Source organism: Oncorhynchus clarkii, chromosome 9, assembly GCF_045791955.1.
Source record: "Oncorhynchus clarkii lewisi isolate Uvic-CL-2024 chromosome 9, UVic_Ocla_1.0, whole genome shotgun sequence".
Classification (NCBI taxonomy): domain Eukaryota; kingdom Metazoa; phylum Chordata; class Actinopteri; order Salmoniformes; family Salmonidae; genus Oncorhynchus; species Oncorhynchus clarkii.
Window position 1 is genome coordinate 65,644,962 of NC_092155.1, and position 13,327 is coordinate 65,658,288.

The window sequence follows — 13,327 nt, forward strand, 5'->3', positions numbered from 1 at the left end:
TTCCTAGTTCATCGGAACATCCACAGTTTCCTGTCGTCTGCACTGACCTCATGCGGACATCCATCCTCTGTGTGGTGAAGGCCCATAGCTGTGCTTATGTAGTCCCCCAGCCATGAAGCCCAGCCTGGATCCGCTGGCTATTTGGCTGGCCCAACAATAAATCACCTCTCACAAGAATAAGCATTCAAGCCAGTGTCAACCAGACCAGAGCCTTCCAGACCTGGGTTCAAATACTATTTGATATTGTTTCAAATACTTAAGCTGTGCTTGACTAGCACTACAGGCAGTCTAAAACAAACACTTATAGTACATATATTTGAATAATTTTTAAATGCTATTTGACCCCAGGTCTGGAAACAGGCCTGTGAGTACCAGCTGAACCACTTCCTGAGGGAACACAGACAGAGAACCTAACTTTCTAATTTGTTTTGCAGGCTTAGCTCTCAAACAGCACAATTGCTTTGATAGTCTGTTGACTTCCCTTTTGGCCTTCGTCCAGTTGCAAAAAAGCTTGCCTGCCATAGGAAGTTTAGGACTTGCGTACAACAATTGTTACTGGAAGAGGATAACAATGGCTGGCACAGCATGAAAACAATACCTTAGCTTCTCCCAGCAGAGGAGGGCAGGCAGGGGCTGTGACTGTTGAGTGGTCCAATAGCCAAGGCATCTGCTATTGGCTTCCTGGTTCGACACAAATGGCACTGGGTTGATGACTTGACGTATGAACACGCAATTTGAGAGGATTATAGCCATACCAGTGCATAACATTGGTTGACATATTTATGTCTTGTTGTCATTTCCAGTTCCACATTTTTGGAATTCCGAGTCCACATATAAGTTTGACACAGTTGCAGAAACTATGGGATGTTTTCTTCTTAATATGGACCTTAGGTTAGACAATTTGCCCTATTGTAATGTCCACACAATCAACCTCCATATTTCATTAGAAATAGTAGTCTATATAAATCCACAAAATCAGCCATGTATTAGTGGGTTCATGTCCTGGTCGTCCTTATGGTTTCACACCTTACATATGTTCAACATTTGTCAGTTGATCAGTTCACCCTGATGCTAATCTAGAGTGTGGTTGACAGTTGCAGTCAGGAGAGCAGCTACTCCTGCTGCTGTGGGTTAGATAGCTATCTGTGTGTCTCTGACATGATGGTAAGCCATGTACTGTCTGTGGTCCTAGGTGACGACACGAGGAGAGGCCCATCTGGAGCTCAACGCTTTCAGGAGGAAACACGACTGTGCTCTGGTCATATCAGGGGACTCACTGGAGGTAAGCTAAACACCGTCCTCACTCTGAATACTTTACCTTATCTGTGTAAACCAAACCAAAGCACTGTTACTGAAGAGGCCTTTGGTGGTATCTGTGGTATTGGTAATAGTCAGTCTAACATTGGTTAAAGTCTAACTGAGACACTTGAGAAACGTCAGCCAGTGTTGAGTCTTATCCATTCACACTGCTGCATTGTTTTGAGTCTCAATTGACAACTGCCTAGATAAATGTAACAGACGTTGAGGAAGGAGTCTATATCAATGATAAAGATCCAGACATCCCCACAGTTGGTCGTTGGCCCCGGTGGTTGTTCAACCCTCGTCTGTTTCTCTGCTTCTCCTGCAGGTGTGTCTGAAGTTCTATGAGTATGAGTTTATGGAGCTGGCATGTCAGTGTCCTGCCGTGGTGTGTTGTCGCTGTGCTCCGACCCAGAAGGCCCAGATAGTCCGCCTGCTGCAGGAGCGCACTGGCAAACTCACCTGTGCTGTAGGTGAGTCTGCCCAGTGTCAGCCCCAAGCCTTTCTCTATTCTCTAGCCTTTCTCTATTGGGACATTACAGTATACAGAGTTACAGAGTTAACAAATAGCCTACTCTCAATTCGGCTCACTAAAACTCTCCAATTATAGTTAACTGCAGGGTTACTGACCTGTACATTTTAAGATATTGGATGGTATTGTTTTCATGATATAAACTTGATAAACAGTTTGCCTCATAGTATTTTCTTATGGTAAGGATTGAGGTCTGATCGAGGGAGTCACACACACAGACAGGCAGGCAGGCAGACACAGACAGACACACGAACGTACACGCACATACACACACTAAACCCTCTCTGCTGTGAGTCACATTAACAGACGTGTTCCTCCTGACACTTCCACTGATGTCTGTTTGTTTTCTCTTAGGGGACGGAGGAAACGATGTCAGCATGATCCAGGAAGCTGACTGTGGCGTGGGAGTGGAGGGCAAAGTAAGAACCTCTCTATCCCTGTCGCCCTGTTGCTTTGCTTTCACACACACACTGTCACTGCTGTCTGTGTCGTGTGTTTCCTGAGAGCTGGCCCCCCTCTGGCCAGAGCACCTTTTAACATACATTTAACATACATTTGTCACTATGTCATCATGCACAGATGAATCATTTTTGACTGTGTGAAAACATGTCATGGGTGTAAAGGAAATGAATGTGATGTTGTCTTCTGACAATGTGGTATTGTATTCTGTTCTGATTGGGACTGCTTGAACTGTAGTGCTGACAGGTCAACCATGTAGAGTTCTTACTTTATGGACACCTTGCTCCTTCAATAACTATGGACCAGAGCTCCACATCAACTCAATAGTTGGTAAATATTGATTTAACTGTGGCAGAAATAGGGAACTTGTTTACTCAAAGTGGCAGTAGTTTCAACTTTTCCTCTAAACTTTCTTTATATAAACTCGTAAAAAGTGTTATTCTGGTTACCAAAGACCTTTGCTAACCTTTTCTAAATGTATCTCAGAATGTCTTAAAAATTCCACCACAATGTTGTTGGTTGACAGGAAGGGAAACAGGCATCGCTGGCTGCGGACTTCTCTGTGACTCAGTTCAAGCACTTGGGCCGACTCCTCATGGTCCATGGGCGGAACAGCTACAAGAGATCCGCCGGCCTCTCCCAGTTTGTCATCCACCGGAGCCTGTGCATCAGCACCATGCAGGTAGGCAGGACCAGGGTACCAAATGGTGGAACAGGGTGGGGAGTGAGTCAGGACCAGGGTACCAAATGGTGGAACAGGGTGGGGAGTGAGTCAGGACCAGGGTACCAAATGGTGGAACAGGGTGGGGAGTGAGTCAGGACCAGGGTACCAAATGGTGGAACAGGGTGGGGAGTGAGTCAGGACCAGGGTACCAAATGGTGGAACAGGGTGGGGAGTGAGTCAGGACCAGGGTACCAAATGGTGGAACGGGGTGGGGAGTGAGTCAGGACTAGGGTACCAAATGGTGAAACAGGATAGGGAGTGTCAGGACAGGGAGAGCCAGCAGCTTCCCTGGAAGCCTAGTCACCATGCAGCCCCAGAGCCAGTGGGTAGTGAGAGTACCTTGGGCCAGGCATAGAGAGGTGGAGCAGGGTGGGGGATGAGTCAGAGCTCTTCTGGCCCCCCCCCCCCCCCTCTAGTCTCCCAGACCAGGCCATTGACTAGTTTGGGAGGCCTCCAATGTGTCTCAGATTAACACTGACCACAACCACAGCTGTTAACCCCATAGAGTCGATGTCCTCTCCCCTGCGGGAATCTAATTTGCATAATCAAAAAATCCCCACAAAAATCTGTCAATTTTAAGTTTTTTTTTGTCGCACTTCCGCATCTGCTGTGAAAGGTGACAGAGCTAGTGCGATGTTTGTCAGACCATGAGAAACCCCTCAAATCTGTCTTCTCACAAAATCGTCTGTAGCGTCCTTGGCTAGAAACTATTATGACCCCTCTATGGAAAGATACAATGCTGTTCTCCGTTTTGCTCTATGCCCCCCACAAGCATCTTAGGAATTGTCTGAAGCTGGTACAGCCGATCTGCCAACTTCTGTCTGTAGCTACACACTAATATGACCCCTCTGTGGAAAGGTGAGATACTCACAAACACGTATGTCAGTTGTTTTGCTCTAGGACGCCCACAGGCCTCATAAGACTCATCTGAAGGTCCTTTGGTACTAGTTCAAAAAATGAATGGAACTATAAATGGGGACTGTTTAATGCCAAAAATATGTTAAAAAATAAAATAAAATCCTGATCTTTCTTATATCTCTCAGATATACAGTGCCAGTCAAAAGTTTGGACACACCTACTCATTCTAGGGTTTTTCATAATTTTTTACTATTTTCCACATTGTAGAATAATAGTGAAGACATCAAAACAATGAAATAACACATATGGAATCATGTAGTAACCAAAAAAGTGTTAAACAAATCAAAATATATTAAATTCTTCATAGTAGCCTATCTTTGCCTTCATGACAGCTTTGCACACTCTTGGCATTCTCTCAACCAGCTTCATGAGGTAATCACCTGGAATTAATTTCAATTAACAGGGTGTGCCTTGTTAAAAGTTGATGTCTTCACTATTATTCTACAATGTAGAAAATAGTTAAAAAAAATAAAAAAAAACTTGAATGAGTAGGTGTGTCCAAACTTGTGACTGGTACTGTAGGACAGAAACTTCAGAACAAACTTCCTTTAGATTTTTTGGGGGGGACTATCTGTTCTGTGTAGTGAATCTGTTATTCAATGCGTTTGTGTGGGTTAATGGCAATAAGGCCAAATTAAATTATTTGGTCTGATAAAACCAAGATTGAACTATTTGGCCTGAATGCCAAGCGTCACATTTGGAGGAAACCAGGCACCATCCTGTGATGGTGAAGCATGGTGGTGGTGGCAGCATCATGATGTGGGAATGTTTTTCAGCGGCAGGGGCTGGAAGACTAGTCAGGATTGAGGGAAAGATGAACGGAGAAAAGTACAGAGCGATCCTTGATGAAAACCTGCTCCAGAGCGCTCAGGACCTCAGGCTCGGGCGAAGGTTCACCTTCCAACAGGAAAACGACCCAAAGCACACAGCCAAGTGGCTTTGGGGCAAGTCTCTGAATGTCCATGAGTGGCCCAGCCAGAGCCAGGACTTAAACCCAATCGATCATCTCTGGAGAGACCTGCAATAGCTGTGCAGCGACGCTCCCCATCCAACATGACAGAGGATCTTCAGAGAAGAATGGGAGAAACTCCCCAAATAGAGGTGTGCCAAGCTTGTAGCGTCATACCCCAGAAGACTCAAGGCTGTAATCACTGCCAAAGGTGCTTCAACAAAGTACTGAGTAAAGAGTCTGAATAATGTCATATTTCAGTTTGTTTTTTTCAATACAAATTTGCTAAATTTTCTGAACCTGTTTTTGCTTTGTCATTATGAGGAACTTGTGTGTAGATTGATGAGGGGGGAACTATTTAAGACATTTTAGAATAAGGCTGTAAGAACAACAAAAATGGAAAAAGTCAAAGGGGCTGAACACTTTCCCGAATGCACTGTATTTCTAATTTCCTCTCAAGTGCTGGATTTTTACCCATAGCGGCCAATCCACCATTTATTCTGATATTAACTCTAACCCTCCGATATACACAGATGAACTCTTTCACAGTATAATACCATTTTGCTATGATGATGACTCATTCATGATCTCTTCTTCCCCCAGGCTGTCTTCTCCTCTGTCTTCTACTTTGCGTCTGTCCCCCTCTACCAAGGATTTCTCATTATTGGGTGAGCTGATCTTTTCTCAATAGCTGTGGCTTATCAGAATGGCATTTCAACTGTTAGTCGGATTGCTATGACATTGAGATTGTGTTGACGTATTGTTGCATTGGGTTGAATGTAGAAAAAAAATGAATTTACTTTAACCCTGCTTAGTCATCAAAACCTCATCAAAAGACCCTCTTTTCAGCCTGAGAATATGGAGCTCAAATCGATTTAGCGAAATGTCAGGAAATTAGATGCCTGAAATGTTCAATCATTTGGGGAAAAATGTAATAACTGTATTTTTTTACATTTACCTGGATAACTTCTCAAATAAAAGATAATTTTTGTGTTTCATTTCTTACATAAACTATTTAATGGAAATTGATCAACGATTTATGTTCTTTATTCTAGCTACTCCACCATCTACACCATGTTCCCTGTGTTCTCCCTCGTGTTGGATAAAGATGTGAAGTCAGAAGTAGCTATGCTCTATCCTGAGTTATATAAGGATCTCCTAAAGGTAATACACTGTCTTCATTATATTACTTTATTGGCTATCGAATATGGCAGTATAATATGCATTATTTCAAAATGATGTACTGCATAAAACTCCATAACCTTCAGAGTAGTATATCTACAGTATACACACACATTTATTTTGAACTCTATTCAGCTTTCATTTAATCTCACTGTTATCCTCAGTGTATTTATAAATAATTATCATGTATTAAATTAAATGTGTTATTTTTCTATTCCTCTCTCAGGGTCGACCTCTGTCCTTTAAGACCTTTCTGATATGGGTCCTAATAAGTATCTACCAAGGTAAGAAGACATTGATGCTTTGTGTAATGGAAATAAACGCTTGAGTAGAATAGGCATTCCTATAGATTATTAGGAATTTGTTATGTTTTTTAAATTCCTTTAGGCCTCTTTTACACAGATAGTACTTTAGAAACTGCCCTGCCCTGTGGTGTACGATCCATGATGCTCCCCACCAGCCCACACACTTTCTTCTTAATTGCTAGTAGTGGAGTTTATTGATGTCTGTGGTTTGTAAATGTTAAATAACCTAAGGTGGTTTTCCAACTAGGATTACTGGCATTTCCAGAATCATCCAATGCTACACCCTAAACCTTTAGTCTACAGCTCAGCACTCAATCCCTGCCTCCCACCACACAGATATAGATGTGGCTGTACCTCTCCCTCTCAAAACAGAGAGGGACATTTCCTTTGCCATGATCCTTTTTACCCTTATTTGCTATTGAGTGGGCTTTGGTTTCTGTGTTTAAGGACATTGGTGAGTTGTTTGGTATCGATTCCATAACAGTTGTCCATGGAAGAAATGTTTTGTATGCTTTTATATGAATAATATAATTTTATTGTCCAATGTCCAACAGAAAATGTACATCTGGTTTATCCCAACAATGTGATGTGTATAAGCAATACATTGAAGAACAATGTTGCTGTATTTTATACATAACTGTGATACTGTATGTCCCATGTCAGATCTGTTGGTATTAATTACATTTTCAATCACAGGAAGTGTATTTTTACATTCCGTTTTAAGGTCACAATAACATGGAGAAGTGTTACACTTCCTTTTCCCGTCACAGCTACAAATCCTGACATCGATTCCCTTATTTATTTATTTTTATGCAAAAGATATAGATGTGGCTGTACTGTACTGACTTCACACTTCACACTTCACACTCTTCATTGTATTTCTGTAGTCCATTCCTCTGATTGTAGCGTTGGAATAACTGGTGTAGAACAGAACAGTTAGAGCCAAGGTTCAGGTTGAGCATTAAAGTTTGCCAGTCATGCATTTAAACGGCACCATAGATATGTCTGTTGATTGAAAATAAAAGCACATGCACATCCATACAAGCAGTAGCAGTGCTTTTGACATTGTGCTAACCTGTTCTCTGTGCTCCTCAGGCAGTATCATCATGTATGGGGCATTGCTGCTGTTTGAGTCAGAGTTTGTCCACATCGTGGCCATCTCCTTCACCTCTTTGATCCTCACGGAGCTGCTGATGGTGGCGCTCACCATCCAGACATGGCACTGGCTCATGATCGTAGCCGAGCTACTCAGTCTGGCCTGCTACATCGCCTCGCTCGTCTTCCTCCACGAGTTCATAGGTGGGTAAAACACATACTTAACACCCACACACATTTGATGACATGTTTCTGGCCAAGGAATTCCGATGCCAGGAATTTTCATACAGATGAGACAAATAATAGTGTATCCACAATTGTATTAACCTGTACACAGTGATAGATTGATAGTAATGGTCTTTCACTGCCCTTGGAGTTGTACGTCAGCATTCAGTGATGACAGGCTCTTCTCCATTCATACTGTGCCCTTGGGCTGTCTGAGACCTGGAGGTTACTGTAGGAAGTCCTGCTAAAGGTGAATAAAGTGACAAATAGTACCAGAGGAGTGCAGCCAGCCACCGGCATGCTAGAGTGTTGAAGTGGAAATGCCAAAGCCTCGTGTTAGTTTCCTGCTCCCTCTACCACACACATGCTGGCCAAGGTCTTTGTGTTTATGACTAAACAGCCTGCTGTAGTTTAGAAACGATTGTACCACATCTAGAACCCCACACACTGCTGCTGATGTTAGTTATGGAATTTCGTGTCGGCTGTGTTATGTAGTTTATGAAATCTAAACAGTGGTACGCGGCAGACATTTGTCACTTAAAAAGCCCAAGTAAAGCGAGAAATGTGACAAATGGACTAGTTGCATAGATTCCGATCAGTTACTTCAGTCACTAGTTGTGTTTTCAAACTGTTATTTTAGGCCTTTATGTGGGGTGTGGAGGTACATTTTCAGACCACAGCGTTATGACCTGAACGTGGTCAAAAGTGCCCTTTCTCATTCTTCTCTTTCTTAAAAGAGAGGTAATTTAACGTTTAACGACACAAGTAAGACAAAGGGTACATAATGTCCCTGAATGGAACAGCTTGAATCCGAGTCAATTACATGGTAATCCATTTCACTCATCTACTGTATTGGCAACATGCTAGGTCTCCCTAATCTCCTGTTTTTCAAATGCCCACTGCAGTCAAAAACATGACTTTTCCTGTGTGTTGTGCATTTCCATACTATGAGGTTGGAATAATACTGTGAAAGTATGGTAATGCCCTTTTTAGTTTAAGCTGATTGAAAAGACTGCCAGAAATTTCAGCCTGTTTTAGTGGAATGAAGTTTTGGCCTGCCTGGTGATATCACCAGGCGGTAAATTAGTTAATAGATCAATAAGACAAAGACGTCCAAACCTCTCTGCAAATAACAGCTAGTTTTCAGGTTTCCACTCGCCACTAGGAAATTGCTCTTTGCTAAGAAGCTATGTTTGTTTATTTTTTACTGTTTTAATAGAAAACAATCACAGTAATGTACTAAACTCAGCAAAAAAAGAAGGGTCCTGAAAAGGGGATGTTGTCTTTCAAAGATAATTTGTAAAAATCCAAATAACTTCACAGATCTTCATTGTAAAGGTTTTAAACACTGTTTCCCATGCTTGTTCAATTAACCAGGATGGCAACAACAACTGCCCGAGTTACACCAGGAACGCACAATCCCTCCATCAGTGCTCAGACTGTCCGCAATAGGCTGAGAGAGGCTGGACTGAGGGCTTGTAGGCCTGTTGTAAGGCAGGTCCTCACCAGACATCACCGGCAACAACGGGCACAAACCCACCGTCGCAGGACCAGACAGGACTGGCAAAAAGTGCTCTTCACTGACAAGTCGTGGTTTTGTCTCACCAGGGGTGATGGTCGGATTTGCGTTTATCGTCAAAGGAATGAGCGTTACACAGAGGCCTGTACTCTGGAGCGAGATCGATTTGGAGGTGGAGGTTCCGTCATGGTCTGGGGCGTTGTGTCACAGCAACATCGGACTGAGCTTGTTGTCATTTCAGACAATCTCAATGCTGTGTGTTACAGGGAAGACATACACCTACCTCATGTGTGACCCTTCATCCAGGCTCATCCTGACATGACCCTCCAGCGTAACAATTCCACCAGCCACACTGCTCATTCTGTGCATACTGCTCGTTCTATGCATGATTTCCTGCAAGACAGGAATGTCGGTGTTCTGCCATGGCCAGCGAAGTGCCCGGATCTCAATCCCATTGAGCACTTCTGGGACCTGTTGGATCGGAGGGTGAGGGCTAGGGCCATTCCCCCCCAGAAATGTCCTGGATGGAAGAGTGGGTTAACATCTCACAGCAAGAACTGTCAAATCTGGTGCAGTCCATGAGGAGGTGATGCACTGCAGTACTTAATGCAGCTGGTGGCCACACCAGATACTGACTGTTACTTTTGATTTTGACCCCCCCCCCCCTTTGTTCAGGGACACATTATTCAATTTCTGTTAGTCACATGTCTGTGGAACTTGTTCAGTTTATGTCTCAGTTGTTGAACCTTGTTATGTTCATACAAATATTTACACATGTTAAATTTGCTGAAAATTAACGCAGTTGACAGGGATAGGACATTTCATATTGTTACCCAGAAATGATTTGATATTGAGATAAAATTGGCTGCATCTAACAACCTTTTAAGTCACTAATGAACTGAGTAGTGGCAACTGAAACACGAGCAGTAGTCACACTAGTCTGATTACATTCAGTTATACTTACTCAATTTCTCATATACAGTGCCCTCTGTAATTACTGGGACGGGGAAGCATTTTTTTCTTATTTTGGCTCTGTACTCCAGCACTTTAGATATGAAATTATACAATGAGGATGAGGTTAAAGTTCAGACTGTCCTCTTTAATTTGAGGGTATTTTCATTAATAACAGCACTTTTTGTACATAGTCCCCCCATTTTTTTAGGGGACCAAAAGTATTCACTTAAAGTAAAAAAATAAATAATAATAATAATTTAAAAAAGCAAATGCATCCAACAAGTTTGAAGTCACAAGCTTGGTGTTATCATTGCGTGCTAGGAATTTGGGACCAAATACTCAACTTTTGACTACTTTAATACACATAGAAGTTAATTGATCAAAATACTTTTGGTCCCCTAAAATGAGGGGACGGTTCACCCGATATGGATGAAAATACCCTCAAATTAGCGCTGACAGTCTGCACTTTATCCTCCATAGTCATTGTATAATTTAAATCCCAAAGTGCTGGAGTACAGAGCCAAAACAAAAAACGAAATATCACTGTTCCAATAATTACGGAGGGCACTGTATAAACATCTCTGTTTGAATGACCCACCATCCTGCCCTCTGTTTCCTGTACTGTTTCTAGATGTATATTTCATTGCCACGATGTCGTTCCTGTGGAAGGTGACGGTTATCACCCTGGTGAGCTGTCTGCCCCTCTACATCCTCAAGTACCTGCGCAGACGCTTCTCACCTCCCAACTACTCCAAGCTCACCACTTAGAGAGGGACGAGGAGGCAGCTGTCCCCTCTGCCGCCGCCATTATACAGTACCTCCATCCCTGCTTCTGTGCACTGGGAGAGAGGTCTCTGCTTTCACTCCTCCCTACCTCTCTCATCTAATGGAGCATATCTTTATTTGGACCTAAAGGGTTCCCTTCCCCTTTAATTTATTCTTAAAGGTTATTGTGTAATTGGAAGAGATGGTGTAAGAAGAAAAAAAGTTTGATTTGAGAAGAGAGAAAGTTGTGCAAGTCTACAATACTTCCCTTGTTTAGATGTATATATTTGGTATGTTTCCAGACTGATTGGATTGGTGGTTGGATTGACTAGCTGGTTGGGAATTCCATGTAGACTGAAGCTGGAACCGGAATTCTGTGTTTTGCCATGGTAACGTGTCTAGAAATGTGTGAATACCATCAGGAAATAGGTTCCATAATGTACTAACAGAGGGCTATGTGTGCCTCTTAATCATGGACTGACTCATCAACAATATAGGAAATATAGAAATCCTGTTTGGTATCTAAACATCAGGCCTATAGAACTGTAACAAGGAACGCCTGCTTGGATTTGACTAACATACTTGCATAAAAAAATAATACATGCTTGTCAGTCTGAAATGCATTGAATTGGTAATTATGGTTTAATTGCACATATTTCTTAAAACTAATCGTTGTAGTTACATTGGAAATATAGTGGGAAATGTAATCATTTTATATTCCCCCCCTAAAATTTTGACATACAGTATACTGTAATAGCTACATTACAGATACAAAAAACTTTACGGCACAATCTGTTAATGGATAACATTGTTATTGAAGTAGCATTTCTCAAGAACTTTATGCAATTTGATGTTAAAAACAGTTCTGAGGTTTAAAGATGGATGCGTGAACTGATCAGTTCTGTTTGTGTATGTGTTTGTGCGTCACTTAACGACTATAACCCTACCAAGTGGAGGTGGCTTGGTGGTTCAATATAGCATGATAACCCACAGGCTCAGATGTCAAAGTGTGTGTGTCTGTCATTTCGTACTTCAGGGCGGCGAATGTTAAAACAGTTTGTCTAAACTGAAGAGCATGGTCAATATTCAGCCACTAACATGATGCTATTTGTAGCCAAGACGTATATTCCACTTTGGCCCCCGGATTAGCTGTGTCCTCTAGGCCAGGGAGTCCGTAGGCTACCCTGTCATGTGGCCACTGGCCACTCCTGATGCCAGTTCTGGCCACACTGTATCATTCCATGATTCACTTTAGTTGTGACATGAAGCCAATTCAAGCCATAGCTGAAAATACTCTGACCACTGTCCGGTTGACCCCTCGCCTACCCCCACAATTCCCACTGCTTCTCCCCACAGACACAGACATGTCTGGAATAGAAAATAACACTTCACCTGCTCAGAGTGGATGGCCCAGGAGAATGTGTTGACGTTCAATATGTATTAGTACACATTTGGAAAAAAAAGAATAAATTCCTCCCATACTGTTCCTCCCATTCAGTAAATTCAGAGACTGGTACTAATGACATTGTGTTGTATTATCTCCATTTATATTATTTTAGCTAATTTGATGCATTATAAAGATGTTGCCTAATACCATGACAGGGTTACTGTTAAAATGTGTGAATTATTTGAGTCCAAGAATGCATGCCGTGTGGCATAACTACTAATTCACTGCTTTTATTGTACAGTTCCCACTGGACACAGATGTACATTTCATTGAAATGGCATGAAAACAACGTTGATGGACCCAGTGTGTTGGAATTACAGGCATTTTGTATTGTGTAATCTACTGTACATCTCCTTATTTTAGTTGACGTTTCCAACATTGAACCATTTGAATTTTGACATGCCTTTTTTGCACAGAGTTTTGTTAGCACTGACAACTACTTTCTTTTATAATGTGGACTTTGGAGGTTTCAAACCATCAATTGTGGTAGAATGACACTGCATAATTGTAAATATCCTGTTTTTATTTATTAACCTTGATCATTTTGTGTTGGTATAATTGCACTCTTATCAGCAGAACAACAAGGAGAATAGTATTGAATTGTGGATATCAGTGGTGATCAAATAAATCTAATGTTTTTTCCTTTCTAGTCACTAAACCTTCATTGTCATTACTCTGAAATCCCTTTTAAAAGTATTTTTAAAATATGTTTAGCTTTGTGTGAGTACATTTTTTTACATTTATTTTTATTCCTCAAGTAAAACTGTAAGACTGAGGCTGTACTGTAGTGGAAATCTTCCTTATGTAAATCAGTGTGTCTCATTTTCACCAGAGGAGGGAGTCCCTGACACTCAACACAGGCTGCTCTCCTCTACAGTCAGCCACACTTTCCGATGAGCAGATCCTGTAGCCTTCACTGTGGAAGGGTCAGTCTATGCCCTGTCACTTTGACCA

At 42.0% G+C, this 13,327-nt stretch overlaps 1 protein-coding gene across 1 annotated transcript in view; it reads left to right on the forward strand.

Moving 5' to 3' along the window:
• The window catches only part of LOC139416754 (probable phospholipid-transporting ATPase IIA), a 39,542-nt gene extending 26,520 nt beyond the window's left edge, over positions 1-13,022 (forward strand). The window contains exons 20-28 of the mRNA XM_071165795.1: positions 1,193-1,282; positions 1,628-1,772; positions 2,186-2,250; positions 2,817-2,972; positions 5,485-5,549; positions 5,937-6,045; positions 6,290-6,347; positions 7,464-7,667; positions 10,793-13,022. Of these exons, the coding sequence (XP_071021896.1) occupies positions 1,193-1,282; positions 1,628-1,772; positions 2,186-2,250; positions 2,817-2,972; positions 5,485-5,549; positions 5,937-6,045; positions 6,290-6,347; positions 7,464-7,667; positions 10,793-10,929 (1,029 nt within the window). The 3' untranslated portion in view covers positions 10,930-13,022. The remainder of the gene's footprint in view (positions 1-1,192; positions 1,283-1,627; positions 1,773-2,185; positions 2,251-2,816; positions 2,973-5,484; positions 5,550-5,936; positions 6,046-6,289; positions 6,348-7,463; positions 7,668-10,792) is intronic.
• Positions 13,023-13,327: the final 305 nt, after the last annotated feature.